At 47.3% G+C, this 26,187-nt stretch overlaps 1 protein-coding gene across 1 annotated transcript in view; it reads left to right on the top strand.

Moving 5' to 3' along the window:
• The first annotated feature begins 13,258 nt into the window (after positions 1-13,258).
• The window catches only part of GALNT15 (polypeptide N-acetylgalactosaminyltransferase 15), a 43,799-nt gene continuing 30,870 nt past the window's right edge, over positions 13,259-26,187 (top strand). Inside the window, exon 1 of the mRNA XM_046639973.1 lies at positions 13,259-14,385. Within this exon, the coding sequence (XP_046495929.1) occupies positions 13,859-14,385 (527 nt within the window). The 5' untranslated portion in view covers positions 13,259-13,858. The remainder of the gene's footprint in view (positions 14,386-26,187) is intronic.

Raw genomic sequence — 26,187 nt, 5'->3', positions numbered from 1 at the left:
CCTGTGAGCCTCTGCTCACAACGTTTTGGTCAACCAATCAGTGCAGAACCTTGTTCTATGTGTTCATGTTCAAGGACCCCTTATTTAATGTGTGCTGTCGATTCGTTGACATTGAACCCACAGCCAAGAGCACTACGACTTGTGCCTGAGCAAAGCTCATCTAAGACACGTATTTTCTCCATCAGCCACATCGCAGCCTTCTTGCATCTAGGGACACTAGACAGCACTTCAATACCAGGTTTGGGGGCTGTTTTAAACAGCAGAATCGCCAACACAAAGCACAAAAACGTGAAAAACCTGGCAGTAAATAGACCGTGAAAAGGACACTTGCTTACGATATAAGAGCTGAAACAAGAAGGCAGAGCGTTGCCTTATTTGACCTCAGCTTGGAACGTGCACATCATGTAACTCAAATTTTTTGTCACTCTGCACATGTCCACAAATGACTGTGAAAGGGCCATGAATGTTGACTTTGAGATTACAAAGAAATTGTAATAGCAAGTGGGCAATTCACAAATACAGAATTTGTCAATAATGAGAATCAGCTGTCTGTTTAGAGGCAGAGTCTGCTTCTAAAGGGACCCCAAGTGAAGACAACATCATAGAAGTGCTTTCCTCCTCAAGTAATTCAGGGGCAACTAAGAAATGGGAAGAAATATAAAACAACCGTTTTCAGGAATTGGCCATCAGGTAGCACAGGATAGTGATCCCTGAGAGAGGGGAAACAAATGAGGTGAGCCATATGATTTCCCCAGAGCATTGCCTAGAGACTGTTTCCAGGCTGTGGTGCAGGAAGGAGGAACCCACTTGGAGCCTGGAGGTGGCCCTGAGTTAAGGAGACAGAGCTGGGAGACTGCGGAGGCCAAGGCAAAACACTAGAGAGCTGAGAGCTGTGCACAGAGAGAGCTCCAGAGATCTGCAGATCTCCCTGAGTCTTCATAGGAGCTCTGATCAGAACACGCATGTGAGCAAATGACCCAAGGCCAGGGAAAAAACTACCTGGAAAGAGCAGAAGGAAAAATCCTCGGAGTTCGCACAGTGTTCCCACCAGCCTGAGTGGAATACCTCATAAATCATGGAGCATTAACAGAGCACTCATAAGAGTCTTGCCTCAGCAGTGGGGAAAAAATTGGCCCTCAACTAAAGACTGCTCAGAAGATCAAGTCGTTTCCAACCAAGTGAACTAACTTCCAGAATAAAGCTCAACAGTATTTATAGAAATACAAAATATCCAACATCAAACAAGATAAAATTCACAACATCTGGCATTAAACTGAAAATTACCAGGCATGCAAAAAAGCAGTAAAATATGACCCATAATGAGGAGAATTAATAGAAACAGATCAAGAAATGACACAGATGACAGTGTTAGTAGACAAGGACATTGAAGTCATTAATATAACTATCTCCCATATGTTCAATAAAGTAGAGAAAAGATTGTTGAGACATAAAAGATATTAAAGAGGTCCAAATAGAACTTCTAGAGATAAAATTAGAATGTCTGGGATGAAAAAGGAAAAATACACTGAATGTGATTATTAGGAGATTAGATACTGTGGAGGAAAAGATGACTTAACTTGAAGACATAGCAATAGAAATTGGAAACAGAAAATGAAATTTAGAGAGAAAAAAGCGAAAGATAAGTTGGAGGCTTTATTAGAGTGTGGCTTCTAATTGCAGGTCATTCAAATCTGTCCCTGCGACCTGACTGGGAGGACACAAGACCGAGAAGCTGGACCAGCGGCACATTTCCTAGATACACTGTTGGTAGAAAGGGCGCCACTCCTGTCACCGCTCTGACTCAAGATGGCTTCCGGCATGCCCCAGCTTTCTTCTTTCAGGCCTGAGAGACTCAATGGGTAGCTGCTTCTGTCTACTCTACTCTTAAGGTATTTTCTTCCCAGGAAATGGGAAGAAATGACTATGAAGTTTCCTATCTCTCCAGGTCTTTCCTCCATTTTTGCCCTCCAATAAACACAGGCACTTTTTAGGACTTGCTACTCATTAATGATAAATGGACAGGAGACAAGAATAACAAAATGAAAACAAAATAAATGTCCTAAATATCACACTAAGTATAGATCTTCTTTCTACCAGATGGTAAAATATAAAAATGGGGTTGGGTTTCTCTTTCTCAACAGACATCTCTGAGCCCCTTCTCAGATGATACTAAATATACTCTGAATAAAGACTGGGACCCTGCAGAAATGGATATTAAAGCCTCAATAAGATACTGTTAATTTTTTTATTATTAAATATCTCAAACATACTGAAAATAATATAATGGGCACCCACATATTTACATTCCAAGTTTTTAAAAAGATATGTTGTCATATTGGCATCAGAACTCTTGTTTCAATTAATGTTTCAAGTTACAGATATAGCTAATACCTCCTTTCCCCACTCTGTTCCCTTCTTTCTCCCCATTCTCAGCACTATTCATCTCTTGAAGGGGTTGTTCTTTTTAATAATTTTTGTTTTACCACATATGCATAGTATGTGGTACCATTTTGACTATTTTAAAAAATCACATAGATATCATACTATGATTTTACAACTTTTTCACTCAATATTATATTTTAGAGATTTACTTGTGCAGATTCATGTAGATTTCGTTCACTCATTCTAACTGCTTGTATAGGACTTCCTCATGTGACATTATATGGACATTGGGGTTATTTTCTATTTTTTGCTATAACATGCTTCAGTGAATAACCTTGTACATGTTTTTTTGTGAACATATATAAAAGCTTCTCCCAGAAGTGGAAATGCTGGGTTGGAGAGTATGTGCGTTCTCACCATTACTGGATATTGCCAGAATCCTCATCAAAGGTACCAGTTTAGACTCCCACAAGTAGCATCTGAGCAGTGCCTTCCTCCCACATCTTTGACTGAATTGGTAGTATCAAACTTTAAAATTTTTTATCAATCTGTATCTAGACTTTCTATTCTGTTCCACTGATCTGTTCCTCATTCATATACCAGTACTACACTATTTAATGATTATATCTGCAAATCTAGCTATCTCATGAGAGGGATTTCCTTCTTTGTTCTTCATAATTATCTTATCTATTCTTGGTTCTTTATCCTTCTGTACTAATTGTAGGATAGCTTGTGAAGATACATGGATTTTGAATGTAAAGACAGTGAATTTACAAATGAATCTGAGGAGGATTGACATCTTTATGATATTGAGTCTTTTCACCCAGGATTATGCTATATCTCTCCAGGTTTACTTTTATTCTTTCAACAAAGTTTATAGTTTCCCCCATAAATTTTGTGAGATTTATTACTAGGTATCTGAGAGTTTTTGTTGCTGAGACACCATTTTTCGCTTGTCAGGTAGGTAAAGACAAAAAAGGTTAACAACACTCTATACTGGTAAAATTATGGAGAAGTAGGCATTCTGATATTTTATTAGTGCAAGTGTAAATTAATACAACCTCATTGAAGTACAATTTGCAATAGCTCTAAATTTTTTGATGCATGTTCTATGTGACCCAGAAATTCCATTTCCAGGAATTTGCAAATATATGCACATATATACATGAGATTTTGTGTGTATAGGGATATTTAAGGCAGCATTATCATAAGAGCAAAAAGTTAGTAACAACCTTTATGTGTATTGGTAAAGACTGGTTAAATCAATCATTAAATAGTTTATTCATTCAGTCAAATACTATGTAGCCATTAAATAAAATGAGGCAGCTTTATCAATACTTACGTGGGAAAATGTCCAACATTTTAAATTTTTTTCTTCTTCCTGCTTTCTTTATGTTTAGTTTGCCCTTCTTTTTCCAGTTTCTTAAGGTGGTAGATTAGGTTATTGATTTGAAATTTTTCTTCTTTTTTAATATAGGTATTTATAGCTATAAATTTCCCTCTAATACCGCTTTATCTCCCTCCCATAAGTTTTGGTATATATCTTTACTTTCATTTATTTCAAAATATTTTCTAACTTCTTGTGTGATTTCTTCTTTGATTCATTGGTTCTTAAGGAGTGTGTTGTTTAATTTGAATATATATGTGAATTTCTCCATTTTTTTGTGTCATTGATTTCTGTTTTCATTCCATTTTGGTTGGAGAACATATTTTGTATGATTTCAATTATTTTAAATCCGTTGAGACTTGTTTTATAGTTTAGCTTATGGTCTATCCTGGAGAACGCTCCACATGCACTTGAGAAGAATGTGTATTTTGCTATTGACGGGAGAAGGACAGTGATACCTCTTAAATTCCTGTCTTCTCTTATCCTACTCTCTCTTCCCTACAGTTATTTCAGCGCATCTCACCCTCAAACTTGAAATCTCTCACTTTTGTGCCTAGTCCACAGGGATTTCTTAGTTTTTTTGTGTTTTTCCTTTTCTCTCCTCTTTCTTGCTCTTTAGTTTATAGACCAACTTAGCCTCTCTCGTGGTGGCTCTACCTTCTCCTCCTCCTCTTTATTCCCCACTTTTTCTATCATTCAGATTCTCCCAGGACAAAATAGAACGGAGAACTGACCCAAACATAAGAATACATTCCTTTTCTATATGGCTCTTTAGTTTAGTCTCTCTCTATCCATTTCCCTGAATCTACATTACAAAAAGTCCAGGAACCAAGTTGACAGGGAGAGAATTCCACATATGATCAGATCTCTCCATATGGTTAAAACGAGCTGGTGAAGACAAAATTTTTCCTTCTATAACCACCTTTCACGGATCACAGACCCAGTGGGAGATCCCTGTAAACAAGTCTTAATCAACTTGGTACGATTATCCTTCGTCCTCGAAGTCACCTGCTGGAAATTCCTCTTAGCTCCGTCTAGGTCTAACAGAACCAAGCGCAAGGCTTTGACAGTGGCCGTCTCAAAATTGGAATCAATTTGATTTTAATTCATTATTAACACACTACTCCTAGTCCTTTGAAATCATAGCACCAGCAGGTGCCAAGAACACAAGATCTCTCACAGCTTTCTAAGACCTTTCAGCCTGTGAAGGGGTGGAAAGGTAATTGCACTTTTGCCGTTTATCTCCAGACTCAGAGAAATGTCACACCTTTACATTTTATTTTGCTTTCTTAATATTTACCCAAATATTAGTTTGTACACGTCTCTATAATTACTCCTAGAACAGTATATGGTTGAAATTATTTGCAAAACTGTCTTCCTGGCCATACCTTGCTTATCTTTTTATCTTCTGTGCCAAGCACCTTGCCTGGGACATAGTTGGTGTTTAGTAATGTTTGCAGAACAAATGGAGACAATACAATAACAAATACACCCAGTAGGGCTTCACAATGCTTTTCCAAAGGAATAATTATAGGTATCACAAACTTAACATACCGGTAACATAACTCATCGTCTATGTTCAAAATCTGTTCCAAGCCCTGTGTAATTATTCTTCCAAGTACTGTCTCAAAAGTTTGGCAGCCTCTTTAATCCGTTCAACCCCACTTCCGGTCAGTGCAACTACCTGCAAGGCTTGTTTCAAGTGTACACTACAAATGCTCATGTATGCACGCACGCACGCACATGGCTACACGTTTCTAATTTGACTACAGAGGATGGTGCATTCACCCTGCTTTCTACACCAGGACAGGAAGTGGACCTTTATTCTCAGAATTAGAGGAACAATGAAGGGCAGAGATGCGCTGCCCTCTTAGATCACTCAGATCTTCAAGACACCTGGAACTCAAATGGCAGGATAAGGTTTTGGAGGTACTAACTGATGTGTTTTGCTCTCAAAATGTTGATTTGTGTCATGGCCAGCGCCCAGGTCTAGGCCCCCCAGAGAGGCAGCATCAGGGGTGCCCTTGCCTCCCCATCACCCTGTCTGGCTGGATCCACATGGGATAAGCTTAGTGTCCAGGACCTCCCTCCCAGTTTGACCTCACCTGGTATTACTGAGCGGTCTCCTGGGCAAAAGGGGTAAGTTTCTGAAAACATGTTTTTTCAGAATAAAAGATGTTACCTTTTAAAATACATATAATTCATGACTTGAAAGCAAAATAACAGGATTTTTTCCCCCACATTTTGTTAGAAACTGTTTTTTTAGTGAAATTGGGTGATTAGACTCAATTCCAGAATACTGTCAGTGTCACTGGGATTAACTGGGTTTTTAAGACAGGGTGGCTTTACAATGTCAGACATGGCCTTTGCCCTTCAACAGATTATTCTAGGCGTAATATAGAATATACTGAAGAATGTTTCACTTAGGGTCTAAGAGAGTACCGATTACGTAGTTATACGCTTTATTGCAGAGAATACAGATCAGGAAACTTGTCATAGTCAGACTTAAATAAAAAGAACAGAAATAATCTTGCTGAATACTATAGGAAGTTATTTTTCTCAGCAATTACTTTACGCCACAGCAGAAATCCAAGAAAGAGATAAAGCGTTCACGCTGTTTGGCATCTCCGTCTGAGTTTGGATTCCCCTGAAAGCAAACCCTGAGATAAGGACTTGGACGTACGTAGTCTATTTGGGAAGAGAACTCAAGAAGCACAAGTGAGGGGGCGGGGAGAGAAAGATGAAGAAGGGAGAAAATGAATAAACGCTGTGCTGACGAGCAGGTTGCCGCTGCGGACAACTGGGACCTCAGTCCTGCTAGGAACTCTTTCAAGAATTATGCAGACCATATCTCAGAATAGTCTCATGGAGCCGGTTCAGTATTATCTGATGAGGTATTTATCCACCAATTTCCTTTCCCTTATGATGGAAGTTGCTTAATGATTGAAGTTAAATCCCCAGCACTTCTGGCCTGCTGGGCATGAAAGGTGTGCAAGCTCCATGATGCTGGAGAAACCCTCAGGCAGGCAGGAGATGCAGGCACTTGAGGGGGAAGCTATCTACGTGTCCACCTGCAGCCGCCCATGAACTCAGAGCTGGGATGAGGGCGTCTAGAGCAGTGAATCAACCAGGGCTGCTACAATCTCCTTGGGAATTAAAAAAATGTTAAATATATTTTTTAAATCTCCTAGGCTGGGAGAGGAATGGTTGAAGGGAAAGCAAAGAGATCTTCGATCCCCATGGGTCCCTGAAACGTGTCCTAAGCCCCTCCCCTAAGCCAAGTCTCAGGACAGGAAGTATATATGATGGTAAATGACAGAAACCCCAGAAAGAGGGGACCAAAGTCCCCATCTTCAGGTACAACCCAGGGCAATGGCAAAACCCCAGTGTCCTCTTCAACCAGCATGGGGTGGGAGTAGAAGAAAAGTCTCATGTGGATTTAGGCAGGTGGGTGTGAGACAGTCTCGCAGAGTTCCCCATGTCCCCAACAAGAGTAGCATGGAGTTGTCACAGGAAGCCTGTGACCCAAGAGGCCTTGTGTTTAGAGAGCAGGTGGATGCAGCAGAACCTCTGCAGGAAGTGTCTCAGGGCCAGACGGGAACAGGGCCCTTTCAGAGGACTCTGGCATAGATAGAGGACAAGGATGAGGACAGGTGTGCTCCACCCCAATGCCCGAGCCCTGTGTAGCACCCACAACTTAGACTCTGCCCCAGGAGAGTGAGGCGATGGAGAAACCTTGAACTTCCTGAGACTGGCTCCACCACTGAGGAGAATGTGGGTTCCTAAGTTCTGTTTTGGCAAAGATAAAAACCGCCTTCTGGCCTTGCACATCTGAGTCTGGGCCCTGCAGTTTAAACACACAAAACTGAGCTGCCTTGCTTCCCCCTCATGCTGAAGCAGAACTTATCTTGGACCAGAGAGAAGCAGCTTGAGCTTGCATCTCTTCCTCATCTTCTTCAAGGAGATGGATTCTTTCTGAGAGTGCTCTTGAACCTTAGCAGACACTTGAAGCATCTGGAAGGCTTGTTGAAACACAGATGCCTGGGCACACCCCATAAACTCTGGCTCAGTGAGTCTGAGAATGGCCTAGGAAGGACCTAGATTCTTGGCCATCTTTGCATTTTTGAAGATGGACCTGCCAGTGATGGTTGGGCACAGAAAGGGTGCCTACCTACAAGCATCATGGATGCCAGTCCTCCCCAAGTTAGCCGTGTGTAAAGACTGCTCCGTGTCAGGGCTGGCCATGTGGTAATTAGACACTTTGGTGCCCCAGTCAGCAGCACTGTTCTTCCCCATACAATCCATGCCCAGAGGGAGCACAAGGAAAGCAGAGCCGTCTGGGTTGTATCAGAGCACCAGGAAGTGGGGTGGGCCACCTCAGGCACAGTCTTTCAGGTGGCCTGAGGGAAAGGAGGAGGTGGAGTTGGCTGTTTGATATGTGGTGGCATGTCCTCCCATTTCCTTTCTCCCCTTTCTAAGGCCAAACATAGATACTGATCCCAGGTGTTATCTTATTGTCAACAATTTACTCAGTGCGTATGTATAGTGTACACCAGATCTCATCTCTGAGAGCCATTTATTTGACATGTGTTGCTGAGCCAGGTGCTGTGCTAGGTGTGGGAGAGACAAAGACAGAACCACTGTTCATAAGGAAGACCAAAAAGCAAATAGCCATCGCCGCATGTTATAACAAAGTCAAACAGAAGACACTCCTGGTAAGTGCCTCGGGGAATTGCCTCATCGCCCTCCTTGCTTCTTGCTCTTGTTTTCACCTGAGCTTAGGATGGGAACCAGACTGGTGACCAGGCTTACAGCTGTCAATGGCATCTTCTTGAATTGCCTGGGCCAGGTCTCCCATTGCATGGCAGTGTTTACTTACAAGCTCGTGTCCCCTGTTCCCTCAGTGAAACCTCTTGGTCCCTGATTTGTTCAGGCACTTTAACCTGCTACCCAAATGAACTGAAAACTTCCAACTTTTTTCTAGGCAAATAGCAGACTTTTACACACCAAAGGTGCTGTGGCCTGTGACAAAACAGGCAAGCGAAAAGCTAAAGCAAGCAACATGCAGAAACCCCAGTGACTCTCTGACTGGGGTGCTCACTGTCTCAGCTCTCTGAGCTTTGAGCCTAGATGGATGATGCTCCAAGCCTCATGAGGGACCAGAGGTCCGCATCTGGGTCTCCACCAGCTCTAGCTTATCTTAAGCTGGGACTGAGAACCCCAGGCTAGAGCCAAGCCAGATCTAGTCCTGAGAGGAGCCTTTCTTCAGGGTTGTCTCTGTCATGGGAAGACCAGGCCCAAGACCCTGGACTGAGGAGGTAGTATGACACAGGGAAAGAGATGGAATGAGAGAGAGAATGGAAGGACAGAGGGAGAGGGAGAGTGGAGGGAAAGGAGGGAGGGAGGTGGTCAGGTGAAAGGAACTGTACTAGTTTTCTGAGCTGCTGTGACGAAGTGCCACAGCCTGGGTGGCTTAAACAACAGAAATTTATTTCCTCACAGTTCTGGAAGCTAGAAATCTAAAGTCAAGGTGTCAGCAGGGTTGGTTCCTTCTGAGGGCTGTGAGGAGAATCTGTTCCATGCTCTCCCCTGGTGTCTGGTGGTTTGCTGGTGATCTTTGCTGCTTCCTGGCTCATGGATGCATCACCCCCATCTCTGACTTCTTCTTCACATGGCGTTCTCCCTGTGTGCATGTCTCTGTGCCCAAATTTCTCCTTCATATAAGGATATCAGTAACGTTGGATTAGGGGCCACCCTATAACCTCATCTTAACTTGATCATCTGCAAAGACCTTATTTCCACATAAGGCCACATTCACATGTACTGGGGGGAGGACTTCAACATCTTTTAGGGGGACACAATTCAACTTATGATGGGAACACAGGTGAGAAAGAGAGGAGGAGGGACCCTGATGATGGGGCAGGTACCACAGTCCTGTGTGTAGGCCCTTCTCCCCCAAAGAGCCCTGGACAGGGGCAGTGTAGCTCCCGTGTAGCTTTGGGCAATGAGTAACAGACAGGATGTCCCTCAAGGAAGTCTCGTTTCTGAGGCTGAGAAGAATAAGGTAGAGGTGGAAAAGATTTTTGTGTTGTGTTTGGGGATCCATGACTTGCTTGGTTTGTTTCTGAGCAGAAGACATAGAGAAGAAAATTCCAGCTACATGAGGACAGAACTAGGAGACAGGGTTGTAGACTGAAGATGCGTTGCTGACATCTGGGTGATAAAGGGAGGATCAGGCTATGAGATGGTATATGAGCAGCAAAGTAACACTCCTGCAAGCCAGGAGCTGAGAGGGGGCAGAACAGCATGCAGGTGGGACGTGGCCCTGGTGGCCTGGGGTCAGGAAAGCCTGCTGCTCCCCCCAGACCTGGTGACTTTCAAAAGCCAGGGGATTTGTGGGGAAGTCTGAGTCCTGTGCTGTGGGGAGATGTAACACTTATTACATTGCCCAGGAGAGGGGCCCCTTCCTTTAACTGTGTAATGGACACTTTGGTGGGGAGGCCATCAGGGATCCGTTAGAGTGAGTTTCCCCAGGACTCTGGTGGGAGTCAGAGCCAAGGGCAGCACGGCCAAGCCCCTCCGTGGTAGTCATGCCAAGATGGTCCATTCTGACCCTTAACCATCCCAGCAGGTGTGGACCAGTTCAAGGGTTTTTGAGGGACCTCTGTCCATTTGAAGAGCACCTGGAATTTTACGTCCTTTAGGGCAGCCTTAAAGTATCAACCTGGGATTATGGGCTGTATAGAGTCCTTTTAGGGCTGATCCAAATCTCAGAGTCTCAGGGGACACACAGACCTTGTTGACTTGAATCAGAATAGCCATCTAGTTGTCTCTATATTCATTTGACAAACATTTTTTGAATGCCTAGTTTGTGCCAGACACAGGGCCAGTCTCTGGGGAAACAGCAGTGGACAGAACCCCTCCCCATGTAGGGTTACCTTTTGGGGTGAGGTGGGGGCATAGACAGTAAAGGCCTGAGTATCTTACTTGTTGAGTGTTGAGAAGAGCCACAGAGATTCTCAAAGAGAGCAGGGGACGAGGATGGAGAATGCCACACGTAGATGGAGGGGCTTCTGATGCCAAAAGGTGGGCCAGGAGAGGCCCCACTGAATAAAAGACAATCAAGTAAACACGAAAGTGAAGAAATAAGCCACGTGGCTGGATTTCCAGGGCAAGAGCGATCAAGTGGAGGGTCGTACAGATAAAGGCCGTGGAGTGGGATGTGCCTGGAACCTTCGAGGCCAGTGTTGCTGGAGAGGGTGGGGGAGGGCGCTCTGCCGCAAGGGTGGAGACTGTGCACACTCAGTTCTCTGACAGCCTCCTGGAATTGAAGCTTTCTATCTCATTATCCTCACGAAACTGAAAATGTCCCAGAAATTCTGAACTTCATCTTCCAGGGTGCCTGCCTCTTGAACCTGAAAGTCGCACAACTCCCACCCCCAATACACCCTGATGTGGGATTTGGAAAATGCAGTCTAATCTAGAAGTTTGCAAGTGGCATTGGGGCACTGTGCTGGGCTCTCAGCAGAGCAAACTCATGTAACCCACCATGTCACCTCTGACTCTACAGATGGCTTCGAGGACCACACACACACACACACACACACACACACACAGGAAGAAGCAAGTGAGTCAAAAGGAAAAACATTTTTTTCTATAAGATGTTTAGGCTCACATTCTAAGATCAAAATCAAAACGGAAACAATTAGCAATTTGCTTCAGGAACCCCCAATGTCAGTTGTCCCCACTCCACTCCTGGTTACAGGACAGCCTTGCTGCTTTACAGCTGTCAGGAGAAACCCACCTCACAGTGATGGGTAGGTACCCAGAGTCAACCTGTTCCAGCCAGAAGCCAGGAGCCCGAGCGCTCTGAGCATGCTCGATTCCCTTCTCTCTCCTGTCCACATCGCTGCCCCCGGATCTTGGGTCTCACGGCCTCAAACGTCTTCTGTGTGCCACTGGTGTCCAACTTCACATCTGAGGCCAGACCTCTCCCCTGACCTCCAGCTATCATACATCCAGCTGCCTCCCCTTCAGCTGCCCTTGGCTGTCTAAGACATCTCCAACATCGCATGTCCCAAGCTGAGCCACTGCTCTTCACCTCCTTTTCTCTGCTCCCGGCTTTCCCCATCTCAGTTGATGGTAACTCTACTCTTCCAACTGCTCAGGCAGTTGGAAACTTGAAATCATCCTTGACTCTTGTCTTTCTCTCATACAAGACATCAATTCATTAGCAAATCCTATAGGTTCTTCCTTAAAGTATGTCCAGAAGGGGACCTCCTCTCACCACCTCCACTGGTACCAGGCTGGAACACGTCCTCACCTGTTCCCACTGAAGTGACACTTTCATGGGCCTCCCTGATGCTGCCCTTTGCTCTCCCACTGTCTCCTCTCAGCACAGCAGCCAGAGCGAGCCAGTTAGAATCCAAGTCGATCGTGTCTCTCCTCTGCTCACCACCCTCCAAGGGCTCTCATCTCACTGAGAAGAAAAGCCAAAATCCCCAGCATGCCCTGCAAGGTCCTACCCGATCTCCCCTGCCCTCTTTCCCCTCTTACCCTCTCATTCCATTTCCCATCACACTCCACTTGCCCACTCTGTTCCAGCCACCTGGTGCTCTGCTGTTCCTGAAACAGGCCAGGCACTCCCTCACCTCAGGCCCTTCCCGTTCTTTATCCTCTTTGCCCAAAATGCTCATCCCTGGACAGCCGCCTCGCCCTCCTCCTTCCCCAGGTGCTAACTCTCCTGTGAAATCTCCCCTCTCCACTCAGCGTCAGTTGTCAACTGCCCGCCCTCGCTCCCAGCCCCCTTTCCTGCTCTGTTTTTCTCCTTGGTTCTTATCACCATCTCACCCACTGTATGTTTTAATTGATTATCTATCTGTCTGTCTCTCCCACTTGAATGTAAGCTCCAAGAGGCACAAATTTTGGTCTGTTTCATTCATTGCTGTACTCCCAGTCCTGAGAATCGGTTCCGCATAGTAGCTGCTCATTAATATTTGTTGGTTGAATGAGGAAGTTTTCTGTCTGAAGGAACATTCCACGCCTCTTCCGACGTCCCTCCATCACTGGCCAGTGCATCATAGGCATTCAGATGCTCCTGTGGGCAAAAAGGGCTTAAAAGAGCCTCTCCCATAGCTTCCCTCATTTTCAGAAAGACAAGGACAGTGGTCCTCAGGAAGGGAGGGAGAGTCCTGTCCAGCTTTATGGATCACCTGTGGGAGGCTGAGGATGCAAACAGCCAGCCAGCTCCCCGCATTTACGTCACACGTACAGCCTTTCTGAAGTCGGGAGGGAATACTCTGTCCTGCCCCTTTGGGTGGGGAAAGAAGTCATCCTATGAAGGAAATTCAAATCCGACCTCCTGGAATGTTCCTGTTTGGGTTTGGTGCCAGCAGTGACGGCTTTTATCCCCCCTACCCCACCCCCGCCCCGCCCCGGAGTTGTGTTCCGTGTGGTTGTGCAGAGCCTGGGAACAGTGAGGGCATTAGGACCAGGGGCGAGGCGCACGCCTGGCTCCCGCGGTGTCTGGCAGAGGCTCTCTGGCTGAGCGCAGAGCTATGTGTGAAAGGAAACCAGGCACCGCCTGCCGGCTTCACATCTGTTGATCTGACCTGACTTGCAGCATCCAAAGGAGCACGGCTGTCACCTCTGCTGGACTGAGGACCCACCAGCTCCCCCCAGACATCGCATAGCAACCTGACCATTCGTGCAAGGGGGGAAACGAAATACACGGGACTAAACCCCTGAGCAGAATGGAATAATGATTTTTTTTCCCAAGGAGAAAAAGGGGGGCAAACAATTCCATTTGAAGTCCCTGTGAGTGGGCTTTCAGAAGGCAATTAAAGAAATCCACTCAGAGAGGACTGGGTGGGGCTTGGGTCCTGTGACTTTCTGACTATAAGCGAAGCCAGTCTTACACCCGCTGTTGGCAAAGGTCAGATGGGAAAAAAAGGAGCAGGTTAAGTGACGATCAAAGAACTTCCAGGTGGAACCAGGAACCCAGGTTCTGCTGCCAGCTTGAAGGAACCTGCAGCAGGAAGAGAAAGTGAACTTGAACATGACCTGTTGCATTTGGCAAGTTCCAGCAACATGCTCCTAAGGAAGCGATGCAGGCATGGACCATGCAGACTGCAGTTCCTGCTGCTCCTCCTGATGCTGGGGTGCGTGCTGCTGCTGGTGGCCATGCTGCATCCTCCCCCGCATGCCCTGCACCAGGCTGTCACAGCCCAGGTCGCCGAGCACAGCCCTGAAGCTGGGTACCGCCTGAACTTTGGGGAATCCCAGGAATGGGTGCTGGAGGCCGAGGATGACGGCCAAGAGTATGACTCCCTGGAGGGCCTGTTGCCCTTTATCTCGCTGCAGGAGGATCAGCTCCTGGTGGCCGTGGCCTCACCCAGGGTCAGGAGGAACCAGAGCCAGGACAGGAGAGGTGGCAGCTACCGGCTCATCAAGCAGCCGAGCAGGAGGCAGGACAAAGAGGCCCCAGAGAGGGACTGGGGGGCCGAGGAGGAGGACCAGGAGGTATCTGAAGATGAGCTGACACCTCTCAGCCTGGAGGAGGCGCTCAGCGCCCGCATCCCCCTGCAGAGGGCGCTGCCGGAGGTACGGCATCCGCTGTAAGTAAGGCCCTTGCTTCCCTTCCCTGGTACTGGAGTGCAATCAGCAAACACCAGGATGCGAACTTTCTGCACCCTGCCTCCTCTGTCCTCAGGGCAGCACTTCTCAAGGTGCGGTCCAGGGACCAGCAGTGGCAGCAGCATCACCTTGGGACTTGTTAGAAATGCATAGTCTCAGATCCCATCCCAGACCCGTGGAGTCAGAAGCCCTGGGGGGTCCAGTGGTCTGTATTGAACTAGCCCTCCAGATGAGGACCACTGTCCTAGAAACAGAAAAGGAGGAACTTGTACTTGTTCCTTCTCTTCCCCATCCCGGGTTCTTGGCCTCCTGTCTTTGGATTATGGGGTCAAACAGCTTCATCTATATAATGCAGAGGGGGCTTGGAGCAGACACTCTCCAAGGCACTTCTGACTCCAGTGCCTTTCAAGACTATGGCTGTTGTTAGTGTTTGCTTTTATTTTGGATCAAAATAACGATTGCAACTAACATTTTTGTGGCTCTTGCCATGTGCCTGGCGTTCTTTGAAAAGCTTCTCATGTATTAACTCATGAAGTCCTTACAACTCTGTAGGATGGGTGCCAGTATTACCGTCATGCCTATTTTATAGGTATGAAAATAAGGAACAGAGAGGTCAAGTGACTTGCCCACAGTCAACCAGCTAGTAGGTGCCAATGCAGGGATTTGAATCCAGGCAGAAGCTCCAGTCTACCTGAACCACCACTCTATGCCACTAGACTAAGGGGACAGTTCCAGTGCCCAGGAGCTAGAATACTGTGCTGATGCAGCCTAACCTAGCTGGGTGGTCCCACTCCTAGGAGGCAAGCTGGGAGTGTGATGACATGCAGGCTGTGCCCAGGGGAATGGCCGGCTCATCTGGTACACCCCCTGCCGTCCCACACCATCCCCATGGCTGGCCACAGAGGAGGGAACCTGGTTACCAGCATCCAGGGGCAATGCAGCTGGGTGGTTTGGTGATATAGGTCCCTTCCCTATAAGCCACCGCTCTTCGCAGAGTCTAGAGAGTTCCCGGGTGAAGATCTGTGTGGAGCAGGAGTGGGAGCAGGACCACTTGCTCCTTGGATCCCTGGGGGAGTTCCTCTCAGCCTGGCTGCCTGGCTCCTTGGCCACTCACTGTCTGGGTCATGTGAATGCTGGAGAGCGGAGCCTCCTGAGCTGGTGTCCCCAGTGCCCCACACACCTCTCCCTGGTCCCAACCCTGCTGCTCTGACTCCAGTTCTTGGCCTAAGGAGCTCTTTCCAGGAAACTCGTAGACCCAGCCAGGCCTACCCCGTTGCAGTTTTGTGGTCTCTGGAGTTTTAATTCACAACATGCATTCCAACCGGAGATGAATGGTCATTGATGCCATGTGGGGAACCCCCAGGTCCAGGCACACAGTTGAGAAATGACTGCTGAATTGAAGGAGTATATAGTTTTCAAATTCTTGGATACATCTTTTCATTGGCCTAGAGCAAGGATGAGTATCCTCATCTGCCAATCAGAAACATTGCCTCAAGCAAGAGGGTCTCTGGCTACCAAAGGTGCTGGTGTGTATGTGACCATGAGTGTCTGCATTGTGCATGTGTGTTGTGCATGTGCATATATGTGGGTGCATTGTGTTGTGTGTGTTAAACAGTGTTGTGTGTAATGCATCATGTGGTGCCTGAGTGCCTGGTGTCTGTGTATGTTGTGGTGTGATATGCACAGGTACAAGCTGTGCATTGTGTTGTTACATGTGCATGTGTGTTGTGGATGTGTTAATATTTATGTATGTATGTATGTCTATATGCATTATGTGTGATACATGTATGCATTGTGTATGTTGTGCATGTGGTATGACACACATTGTGCATGTGTGTTGCAATGTGGTACTTGTTTTACTTAGGTTTTTGTGGCACATGTGTGCATGTATATTGTGTTGTGACTGTGTTGCATGTATAGGATGTGCTTGTGTATGTACTATGTGAGTGTACTGCATGTGTTATAAACGTATATACATTTATAATGTACTCATGCACATCACATATGTTGTACATGTGGTCTGATGTGCACATGTACTGTGTTTGTCTGTACATGTGCATTGAGATGTACTGCTTGTTTTGCACGTTTATGTGGTACATGTGTGCACATGTATTTGTGTGTTGCACATGTGTATTATGTGAGTGTTGCATGCGTGTTACAAATGTGTTGTGCAAGTGGTACACATGTACATGGGCAACTGTGTTGTGTGTGTTATGCTTGTGGTGTGAAGTACATGGGTGTGCATTGTGCACATGTGTGAATGCATGGTGCGACTGTGGGTACCTTTTGTGTCCTGTGTGTGAGGTGCACATATGTGTGTGTATGCCACTTCTGTGGCGGCCTCTTCCAGTCAGGGTAACAAACTCATCTCTGTTTGCCTGAGTCTTTCCTGTCACAGAAACCCCTCAGTCCCAGGCAAACTGGACACTTGGTCCCCCCACTCCCAGCCTGCCTGGTCCTCACAGCTCACCTCAGCCTCAGCTCTGTCCCGAGGTGTGTGGCGCCCTCTGCTGGCCTCAGGCTGGCTCTGCAGCCTGTGAGCCCAGGCCTAGGCTCCCAGACGCCAGTCTCCCATCCGCGCTTCAGGCCCTGGCTCCCCCCACTTCCTGGCACCTCTCCAGGATATATGTGGGATTGTCTGCAAAGTGAGGCAACAACCCTCACCTTCCCTCCGGGGTGGCAGGACTCTCCTCCTCCCACTGCTTTAAAACTGGGCCAAAATACAATTCATAACACAACAGCCAGGTCTTAAAGCACCTGCTCTGGCGAGTTCTACACGGCTGCTTTCCCGCAAGGGCCGGGAGCATGCCAACATCCACTGGCCGCCTCCCTCGTATCACCAGTGCCATCAGCGGCCCCAGAGCTTCTTGCAAGCCCACCCTTGACTCCTTCCCAGACAAGCCCCCCGGCCCAGTTCCTGCACCAAACCGGCCTCAGGCCTTCTCTGAGTGCCTTTAGGGTCATTGCTGGAGGTCGGTTTGCAAAGGGGATATGCGAGGATAGTTACTAATAATGCAAGACCAAAACAGAAAACAAAAATCAGTGTGAAAGAGGTCAAAAGGCAGTTTCTGGAAAGAGAGGTAAAATTACAGTGAACTCAGAGCACTTACTACGTGCTAGGGACGCTGCTAAGTGGTTGTCATTCCTTTAATCTTCATAATAAACAGATAAGGTGGGTAATATTATCATCTCCATTTTATGGATGAGAAAACCAAGGCCCAGAAAGGTGAGGGGACAGGGGCCAGGTCACCCGACCGAGTGTGTCTGACACCAGAGTCATGCTCTTAACCACTGTGTTGTACTTCCCCGGCAAGTCACGTGGTTTGGAAGCATTTCAAGCTTTTCCATCTATAAAATGGGAGAACTCACACTGGTCCACAGGGAGACGCAGAGGACGATGTTTATCACAGCGCCCTTGGTGGCACTGAGGAGTTGGAAGCCACCTGGGCATCTCGTCACATGGCGCTGGGGGAGCTAGACGCAGCCCAGAGATACTTGGGGGGCAGGGGGGAAGCAGCGAGAGACTCAGTGAACGCTACCGATGGAGGGGGCCCTTCCAGGGACCACGCTGAACGATAAAGATGCAGAAAGAGGTCCGTAGCACATCGTGAGGGAACGTGTGAACTCTATGCGCACAGACAGCCCATGCTTTACAAGAACAAATGAAAATCAATGGAATGGCTGTGCTGTGGGGAGGGGAGGGTCCTGGGGGCAGGGGCAGGGACAAAAGTGAATGATACATAGATGATACACGATGGAGCCACAGGCTGAGGAATAGGATTGACTCAGCCCTTCAAAGCTGCTGTCAAGAGGGGGGGCAGGGAGAAACAGCCTTGCCCGTTCAGCCTTGGGTGGCATCAGCAGCTTCCACAGCCCTCCCAGGCGCAGCTCTCCTTTGATCATCCTGGCTTCCAGCGCAGGGCAACTGATGCCCAGGATCAAAGAGGCTCCCGACTGGGAAAGAGCTTTGTAATCTCTGTGTCCAGGCAGGCAGTGGCTCTCAGACTTGAGTGTGCGTCAGAGCACCTAGAGCGCTTGTTAAAATACAGATTCCTGGCCTCCACCCCTGCAGTTTCCGACTCAGTAGGTCCAGGGTGGGGCCCAAGAATTTGATTTCTACAAGTTCCTGGGTGACGCTGATACTGCTGATCTGAGGACACTTTTTACGCCTAACAGGTTGGACAGAACGAGCTTCTCAAACTTTAACACGCAGGCAAATTGCCTGGGCATCTCATTAAAATGCAGAGTCTGACTTAGCAGGCCAGGGGTGCACTCCAAGATGCCACATTTCTATCATGCTCCCAGTTGGTACCAGCCCTGCTGGTCCACAGACCACACTTTTGAGCAGCTACATCGCTGGTTCCTAAAACTATGTGCATATGAGATGCCCCCATATTGCTTGTTAAAAATGGAGATTTTCACACCCCATTGCTAGAGCTCTCCATAGTGCTGAGTTGAAGCCCTGTGATCTGGATTTTTAAAAGCTGATGCTAGACAGTTTGGGGACTCAATGGTATAGACAGTAACTGGAGAGATAGTAGAGTTCTGGAAGGTTCCATGGAGAAGGTAGTACTGGAATTGGAAAATAGAGAACAGAGACAGAGAGGAACACAGTTCCCTTCATGATCTGGAGTTTCGTACAAACATAAACATCAGCTCAGCTATACCTGGCTTTGTGCTACCTGCTTGTATCAACTTATAAATTGCATTTATGGTTTGACCCATGTTTCTCCGGTTTATATACCCACGACTGTGACTAAATCATACAGCCATAGAACAGTGGACCCAGGGTTGAATTCTGGCCCACCTCTTACTGTGTGACCTTGTGCAATCACTCAATCTCTCTGAGCCTGTTTCCTCAACTGTACAATAGAGATGATAATAAACCCTCGCATAAGGTTGTAGATCAAATGAGACAAAATGTGTGATGATTTTCCTCCCAGTGTTCAAGTCCAAACTGAAGATGCCTTTGTCATATTCTGGAATATAGGGTCTAGAAGTGAGTTGGAAAGATGGAGGAAAGCTGGAGCAGGCAGCTGTGGACATCGCATTATTGTCTTTTCTCTGATCGAAGAATTACTTTCTGCTCCTGTGGGCTGCTAAATCGTCACACACTTGGCAGCACTGTGGAATTATCCGGAAAGTCTTAGAAACTACTCATACCCAGGTCTCACTTCCAGGAATTCTGATTTCCTTGCTCTAGGGTGAGGCCTGGGCATCCCCAGGTGGTTTTGCTGTGCAGCCACAGCTGAGAGGCACTGGGTGGGCGGTGGCATTTCACAGCCAGTGGGGAGAGAAAGGAAGCACTGTCTTCTTCTTTGTTCCCTCCCTCCTGCCCCGAGGCCACTTTGCTGGCAACTTTGTTGTCCTGGAGAAGGTGGTGTTGCAATCCACAGGTCAGGTCGGTTCCGCCAGGCACTGAGCCACCCCAGAATGACTCCCTGCCCGCTCTGTTGGCTGGGATAGCCTGGGCTGCAAGAGAGAGGAGACAGCTGCCGGGGCATCAATAAACCTGAGCGGGTGGGCACACCCCTGAGCGGGGGTTGAGGGTGAGCGGGAACAGGGACAGGCTGGGGCAGAGGCAGTGCAGGAGCTCAGCTCATCCCCTCCCCAAGAAAGGAGGGAAAACCACCCAACGTGGTCAGTAGGAGTGCTGGTCCAGGACCTGGCCGGCCATGTCACAAAGGGAACCCACAAGCACCAAGCTTTCAGCCCTCGAGTCCAGCGTAGCCATGGCCGTGGGCAGAGCCTCCTAGGATGTCCACTCTGGATCCGTCCACCTCAGTGAAGTTGTGGTATAGACAGGGCCGAGATCAAATATACCCATGGCAGCCAGTGCAGTAGGGTTTCGCTTTGTGCTTCGCTCTAGCCCTGGGGATTAGATTAGAGGTGGTCAACCTACGTCTTATCTTTTTTAATTACTAGGGAAAATAGGTATTATTTACCCCAGTGCCACTCAAAGTATGGTCCTCAGATCTGCAGCATCAGAAATGCAGAATCTCAGGCCCCACTCACACCTACTGGATGAAAATCTCTGTTTTTTAACAAGCCCCCTTGATGATTTATATTCATGTTAAAGTTTAAGAAACACTGATGAGGCCATTGGTTCACAGCCCTGCCTGCACGTTGGGATCAGCTGGAGAGTTCTGCAAATCATGGCGCCCAGCCTCCACCCCAGACCAACCAATGACATACAATTCACGGGCTCACTCTCTAAGTGATTCTAATGTGCAGGCAGGCTGAGCACTACTGATCAGGCCCTTTCAGGTGAAAAGGAACAGAGACGCTCATGTTATGGCAGGTGGCGGGGTTACTGCGAGTCTGCATAGGAAGTAAGGGACAGGAACCATCCAGGGAAGATGCAGGAGGTGCAGGAAGTGCAGGAGGAGGACAGGAAGGAGGCCCACAAGCCACAGTACTCCAGCAGCTGTTCTCCCCAGCACCTGCTCACTTTGCCCTCATAGCAACTGATCTGTTAATGTCTTGCCACTAACAACCACTGTCCTCCACTCAAGCTGTGGTCCAGGGACCACCAGCATCAGCATCGCCTGGGAGCTTGCTTACTAGAGATGGAGAATCTTAGGCCCCACCCCAGACATCCTGGCTCCAAACCTGCATTCATGGAGATGCTGGGTTATGTGGGTGCACATTCACGTCTGAGAAGCGCTGGCCTACCTCTTGGCTTCTACTGCCTCATCTTCAGCTTACTGCCCACTCTATGACCTGCTACTAACACTGACCCTCTCTGCATGTCTGAATATCAAACTCCGAGGATCTGGAAGGTTCACCTGGCCACTATCTGGAAGACGTCATCCCTGTTAGGGGGATCTATTACACCCAGATGCTTCATAGGCTCTGGTCAGTGTTGAGACCAGTGACTTCCAGTTGGTGCCCATCTTTAGTCCAGAGCAAGGGAGTCAGGATCACAGCAAAGCCCAGGATGCTCGGAGCTCCTCAGAGAGAGTCTATGAGACTTAGAGGACCTGCACAAAGAGAAGGGGACTGTGTGCACCTCGTGTGACTTGTCCCCACTGTGGGGAATGACAGGCTGGCAGCATGAGCCTCAACTGCAGGCTCCAGCCCTTCCCACGCCTCTCTCCCCTCCGTAAGCTTCATTGTCCATCCCTCTAAGGGATCATCCCCAGGCTGTGTCCCAGCCCTTCCACCCTGAGGCCTGGCCTGGAAATTCATCTTCCCAAGATGAACTCCACCAGTTAGAGACCAGATGGGCTGAACATTGGGATTTTCACAGGATGTAAGAAATTGCCTCTACGGTATTACTCTCCTGTTTATTTAGAGAACCAGCCTATACACTTCTTGAGAGCAAGAACAGTGTCTGCTTTCATTCATTGAACAAATATTTATTTAGCAACTATTAAAGGTGAGAAGGTGAGCAAGACCCAGCCCCAACTGCAAGGAGCTTTGAGTGCACTGAGAGATGCAGACAGGCCACCAGGCTGGTACATGGGTGGGCTCAGGGCTGACATTTGGAAGCTCACCTGAGTGAGGGGACTCTGCTGATTTGGTAGGAGTTGGGGGTCAGTAACCCCAAAACAGCTTTAGAAAAACCGGCAGAAACTCTTCTCCTCTGGCCTGGTGAGAGGAGGGTGGGAGCGTGTTTGCGCCACAGCCAGGCCATCTGGCGCAGTGCTGTGACTCATTCTCCTCAGAATCGTCATCCAAATGCAAGTTCCGAGTTCACAGGGGATCCTGGAGCTGCAGGAAGAGGGCGAGCATCTGCATGTAAACGCACCTGGGCTTTCTGATCTTGGAGCGGGAAGAGACAAAGCCAACATTTACTGAGCAGCTCTCTTGGGCCAGGATGGTCCCCCTTTAACCCAGACAGCACGCCTGCACCAAGTCATCAGCACCCGGTGTTGGCTGATTAGGGGATGTAAATAGCAGAGCCAGGATTCAAAGCCAAGTTGATTCGGTTCCAAAGCCCTTGGTCTTTCCTTCCCCTCCTGCAGCTCAGAAGACAGACAAACGAGGTCTGGGGCTCTGGACACTTGTGTGATGTATGTGAACAGAGATGGTACAATACTCACCCTATAGGGTTGAAGGACAAAGAAAGTAACCCCATTTTTTCATAAGAAAACCAGCATTTCTTCATGGATCCTTTTCCGGAGAACCTGGCCACATCGGGGCTCTGCTTTACAAGGTCCAGAAGCCATTTCTGTGTCCCGCCTCGTCGATCCCTCAGCACAGACAGGGCAAGACGAACGCGCGTCTCCACGACAGACAGACTCTGAGGGCGCAGAGGCGGAGGGACAGCCTAGGGCCCCAGCATGGCCTGCTGACCTTTTCCACGTTTGTTTGTTTACCTGCCCGACTCCCTCGAAGGATCTGAAGATACATCGTCAAACAGAATGTTGCTAGCGCTATAATATTCAGTCAAGGTAAAGGGAGATAGACTTTGGAATACCTTTCCTGCAGTTCCTGGTACTCGTCAAGCCCCTTCCCACCGCCGGGCCTGATCGGAGGCTGTGCCATCTGCGAGGAGCACCGTTCCCCGCCCATGCTCCTCCTCTCCTCTGCGTGCTACCCACCCTTCAGGTCTTGGCTTTCGTCTCACGGCCCTCACTGTCTCCTTGGAGCGCTTGCTACAGCTGTCGAATAATTATTTAGTTATCTGTTTAATAGGATATAAGCTCTATGACGCCAGAGACTAGCTTGGTTTGGGTTCCCCCACAGCCGACCTGAGATGAGGACTGGTTTCGCAGGTGGGGCCCCGGAGCGCTGATGGGGCCTGGGATCAACAGAAGGCAGCCTCCGGAAGGTGTGTTTTCCTGGCGGTTACCACTGTGCGCAGCTAGAGCTCAGCCCTGCGGGGGATCCGGGAGACGGTGGGGGACATGCACCTCAGCGTACCCCCCCCCCTTCGGGTGGAGGTTGCTGGATATCATCCCGCCAACTGTTTTGAGTCACCGGCTGAGGGCAGTGCACAGGAGTGGGTGGGGGGTTAATTCTCCAGCTCTTCAGGTCAGCGATGCTCAGGGAGAGCATGTCCCACAGTCAGAGCAAGCCCTCCAACAACTGGAAGTCAGGCTGTCCTGTATTATAATGACGTGACCCAAGGGGCTACCGGCAGAGGCACCGCAGATTCTGCTTCAAGGATCTTGTCTATTTAATTCATTTTCAATCCTCACACATAGTAGATTTTCAGTAAATATCTGTTAAATGACTGGATGGAAAGATGGAAGGTCAAGATCAAAGAGAAAATTGGAATGAAGATGGACAATCCACAGAACCCTTTCAATGACTAAATATCCTATTTCTTTACTCTGAGCTTCTGGGCAGCCAAATTGAATAAAGAAACACAATAGATATCATGATTCTTATTGCTCACAAGGAGGAAACACGCCAGGTTCTCGGAGGAGGAAAAGTTTTTCCTGGCACTTGTATCTGACAGGAATTTCCCTCCCAAGCTGCTTAATGGGGATGTAAGTGATAGAGTGGACAACATCCTCAACAGGTTCCCTGTGTAATAGCAGCAGGTTCACAAAACTGATTCTTGTACTATTCTCTGATGAAAGCTGAGAGCGTGCTGCCCAGCATGACTCCACATAAGTGAATTTCCAAGGTGCCCAAGACAGTGGGATCTAAGTACGGTGCTGTCTGAGGACCTTAATGAATCAGTGTGGATGGTCCAAACATGTGACAGAACCGATCTGATGCATTGCACATTCTTCAAATAATCCTCCATCATTGTCACTTTGATCTAGACACTTGAACCCAAGCCTTATGACTCTGAATCCAGAACATTGTGTTAGCACTTAGTCCAAGATGGCAATATATATATTTGTTAAGAGCAATATGTTTAAAGTCAGACCGACCATCAGCTATTTGCTGTGTAACTTTAAGCAGGTCACTTAAGCTCTCTGGGCTGTAATTGCCTCATCTTTAAAGTGGGAATGTGTATCCATTATCTAGTGCTGCATACACACCACCTCAAAATTTAGTGGCTTAAAAAAAGAGATAAATTGGGGGCTGGCCCCATGGCCAAGTGGTTAAGTTCGTGCGCTCTGCTGCAGGCAGCCCAGTGTTTCGCTGGTTCATATCCTAGGCGCGGACATGACACTGCTCATCAAGCCATGCTGAGGCAGCGTCCCACATGCCACAACTAGAAGGACCCACAACGAAGAATATACAACTATGTACCGGGGGCTTTGGGGAGAAAAAGAAAATAAAAAGAGAGATAAATTGGACTTCATGAAAATGGAAAAGTTTTGTGCTTCAAGAAAATGAAAAGATAACCAGAAGTGGGAGAAAATATTTGCAAATCATATATCTGATAAGGGATTTGTACCAGAATACATAAGGAACCCCTGCAACCCAACAATAAAAAGACATCCAATTTTTTAAAAATTGGCAAAGGATTTGAATAGACATTTCTCCAAAGAATACATTAAAAATGGCCAAAAAGCACATGAAAAGATGCTCAAGTCAGTAGGGAAATGCAAAGCAAAACCACAATGAGACAGCATTTCACCTCCACTAGAATGGCTAAAATAAAAGACAGACAACAACAAGTGCTGACAAGGATGTGAAGAAGTTAGAACCCTCACACATTGCTAGCGGGACTGTAAAATGGTGCAGCTGCTTTGGAAAACAGTTTGGCAGCTTCTCAAATGTTAAACATAGAGTTACCATAAGACTCAGCAATGCCAGTCCTAGGTATATACTCAAGAGAATTGAAAACATGTTCACACAAAAACTTATGCATGAATGTTCATAGCAGCATTACTCATAGTAGCCAAAATGGAAACACTCAAACTGATGGATGGATAAATAACATGTGGTATATTCAAACAACGGAATATTATTTGGCAGTAAAAAGGAGTGAAGTACTGACACATGCTACAACATGATGAACCTTGAAAACACTAGGCTAAGTGAAAGAAGCCATTCACAAAAGGCCACATATTGTATGATTCCATTTATACAAAGTGTCTAGAGTAGGCAGATCTATAGAGACAGGAAGTAGGTTAGTGTTTGCCAGGTGCTGGGGTGGTTGCCTGGGGAATGGGGAGTAAGTGCTAATGGGTAGTGGGTTTCTTTAGCGGGTGATGAAAATGTTCTGAAATTAGATAGTGGTGATGGATGCACAACCTTGTGAATATAGTAGAAACCACTGAATTGTACACATTTATATAAGGGTGGATTTCATGATATATAAAATATATCTCTATAATCTTTAGCTAGTCCTCTAAAGTAACTCTACTTGTTATCCTCATTTTACAGATGAAGAAATCGAGGACTAGAGAGGTATCCAGGCACATGGTGGCTTGCAAGAAATAATAATAATTAACATTTATTGAACTCTTACTACAAACAAGGCACTGGGCTAAGTACTTTATGTGTATTAACTCATTTGATCCTCCAACTACATCATTTTACAGATGAGAAACCGAGGTTAAGTAAATAGCATACTCAAAAAGGGCTTATTGGAATCAAAAAGATTGCAAAAATAAGAATCAGTTACTCTAGGGGCTGGCCCCACAGCCAAGTGGTTAAGTTCACGCGCTCCGTTTCGGCAGCCCAGGGTTTGGCTTGTTCGGATCCTGGGCACAGACATGGCACCGCTCATCAGGCTACTTTGAGGCGGTGTTCCACAACTAGAAGGACCCACAACTAAAATATACAACCATGTACTGGGGGGATTTGGGGAGAAAAAGCAGGAAAAAAAAGAAGAAGATTGGCAACAATTGTTAGCTCAGGTGCCCATCTTAAAAAAAAAAGGAATCAACTACTCTAGATGTAATGGGTCTGTGGATCTGGAA

The sequence above is a fragment of the Equus quagga genome, chromosome 1 (assembly GCF_021613505.1).
Source record: "Equus quagga isolate Etosha38 chromosome 1, UCLA_HA_Equagga_1.0, whole genome shotgun sequence".
NCBI lineage: Eukaryota > Metazoa > Chordata > Mammalia > Perissodactyla > Equidae > Equus > Equus quagga.
The sequence above is the reverse complement of the archived record's forward strand: the minus strand, read 5'-3'. Positions and strand labels throughout refer to the sequence as shown.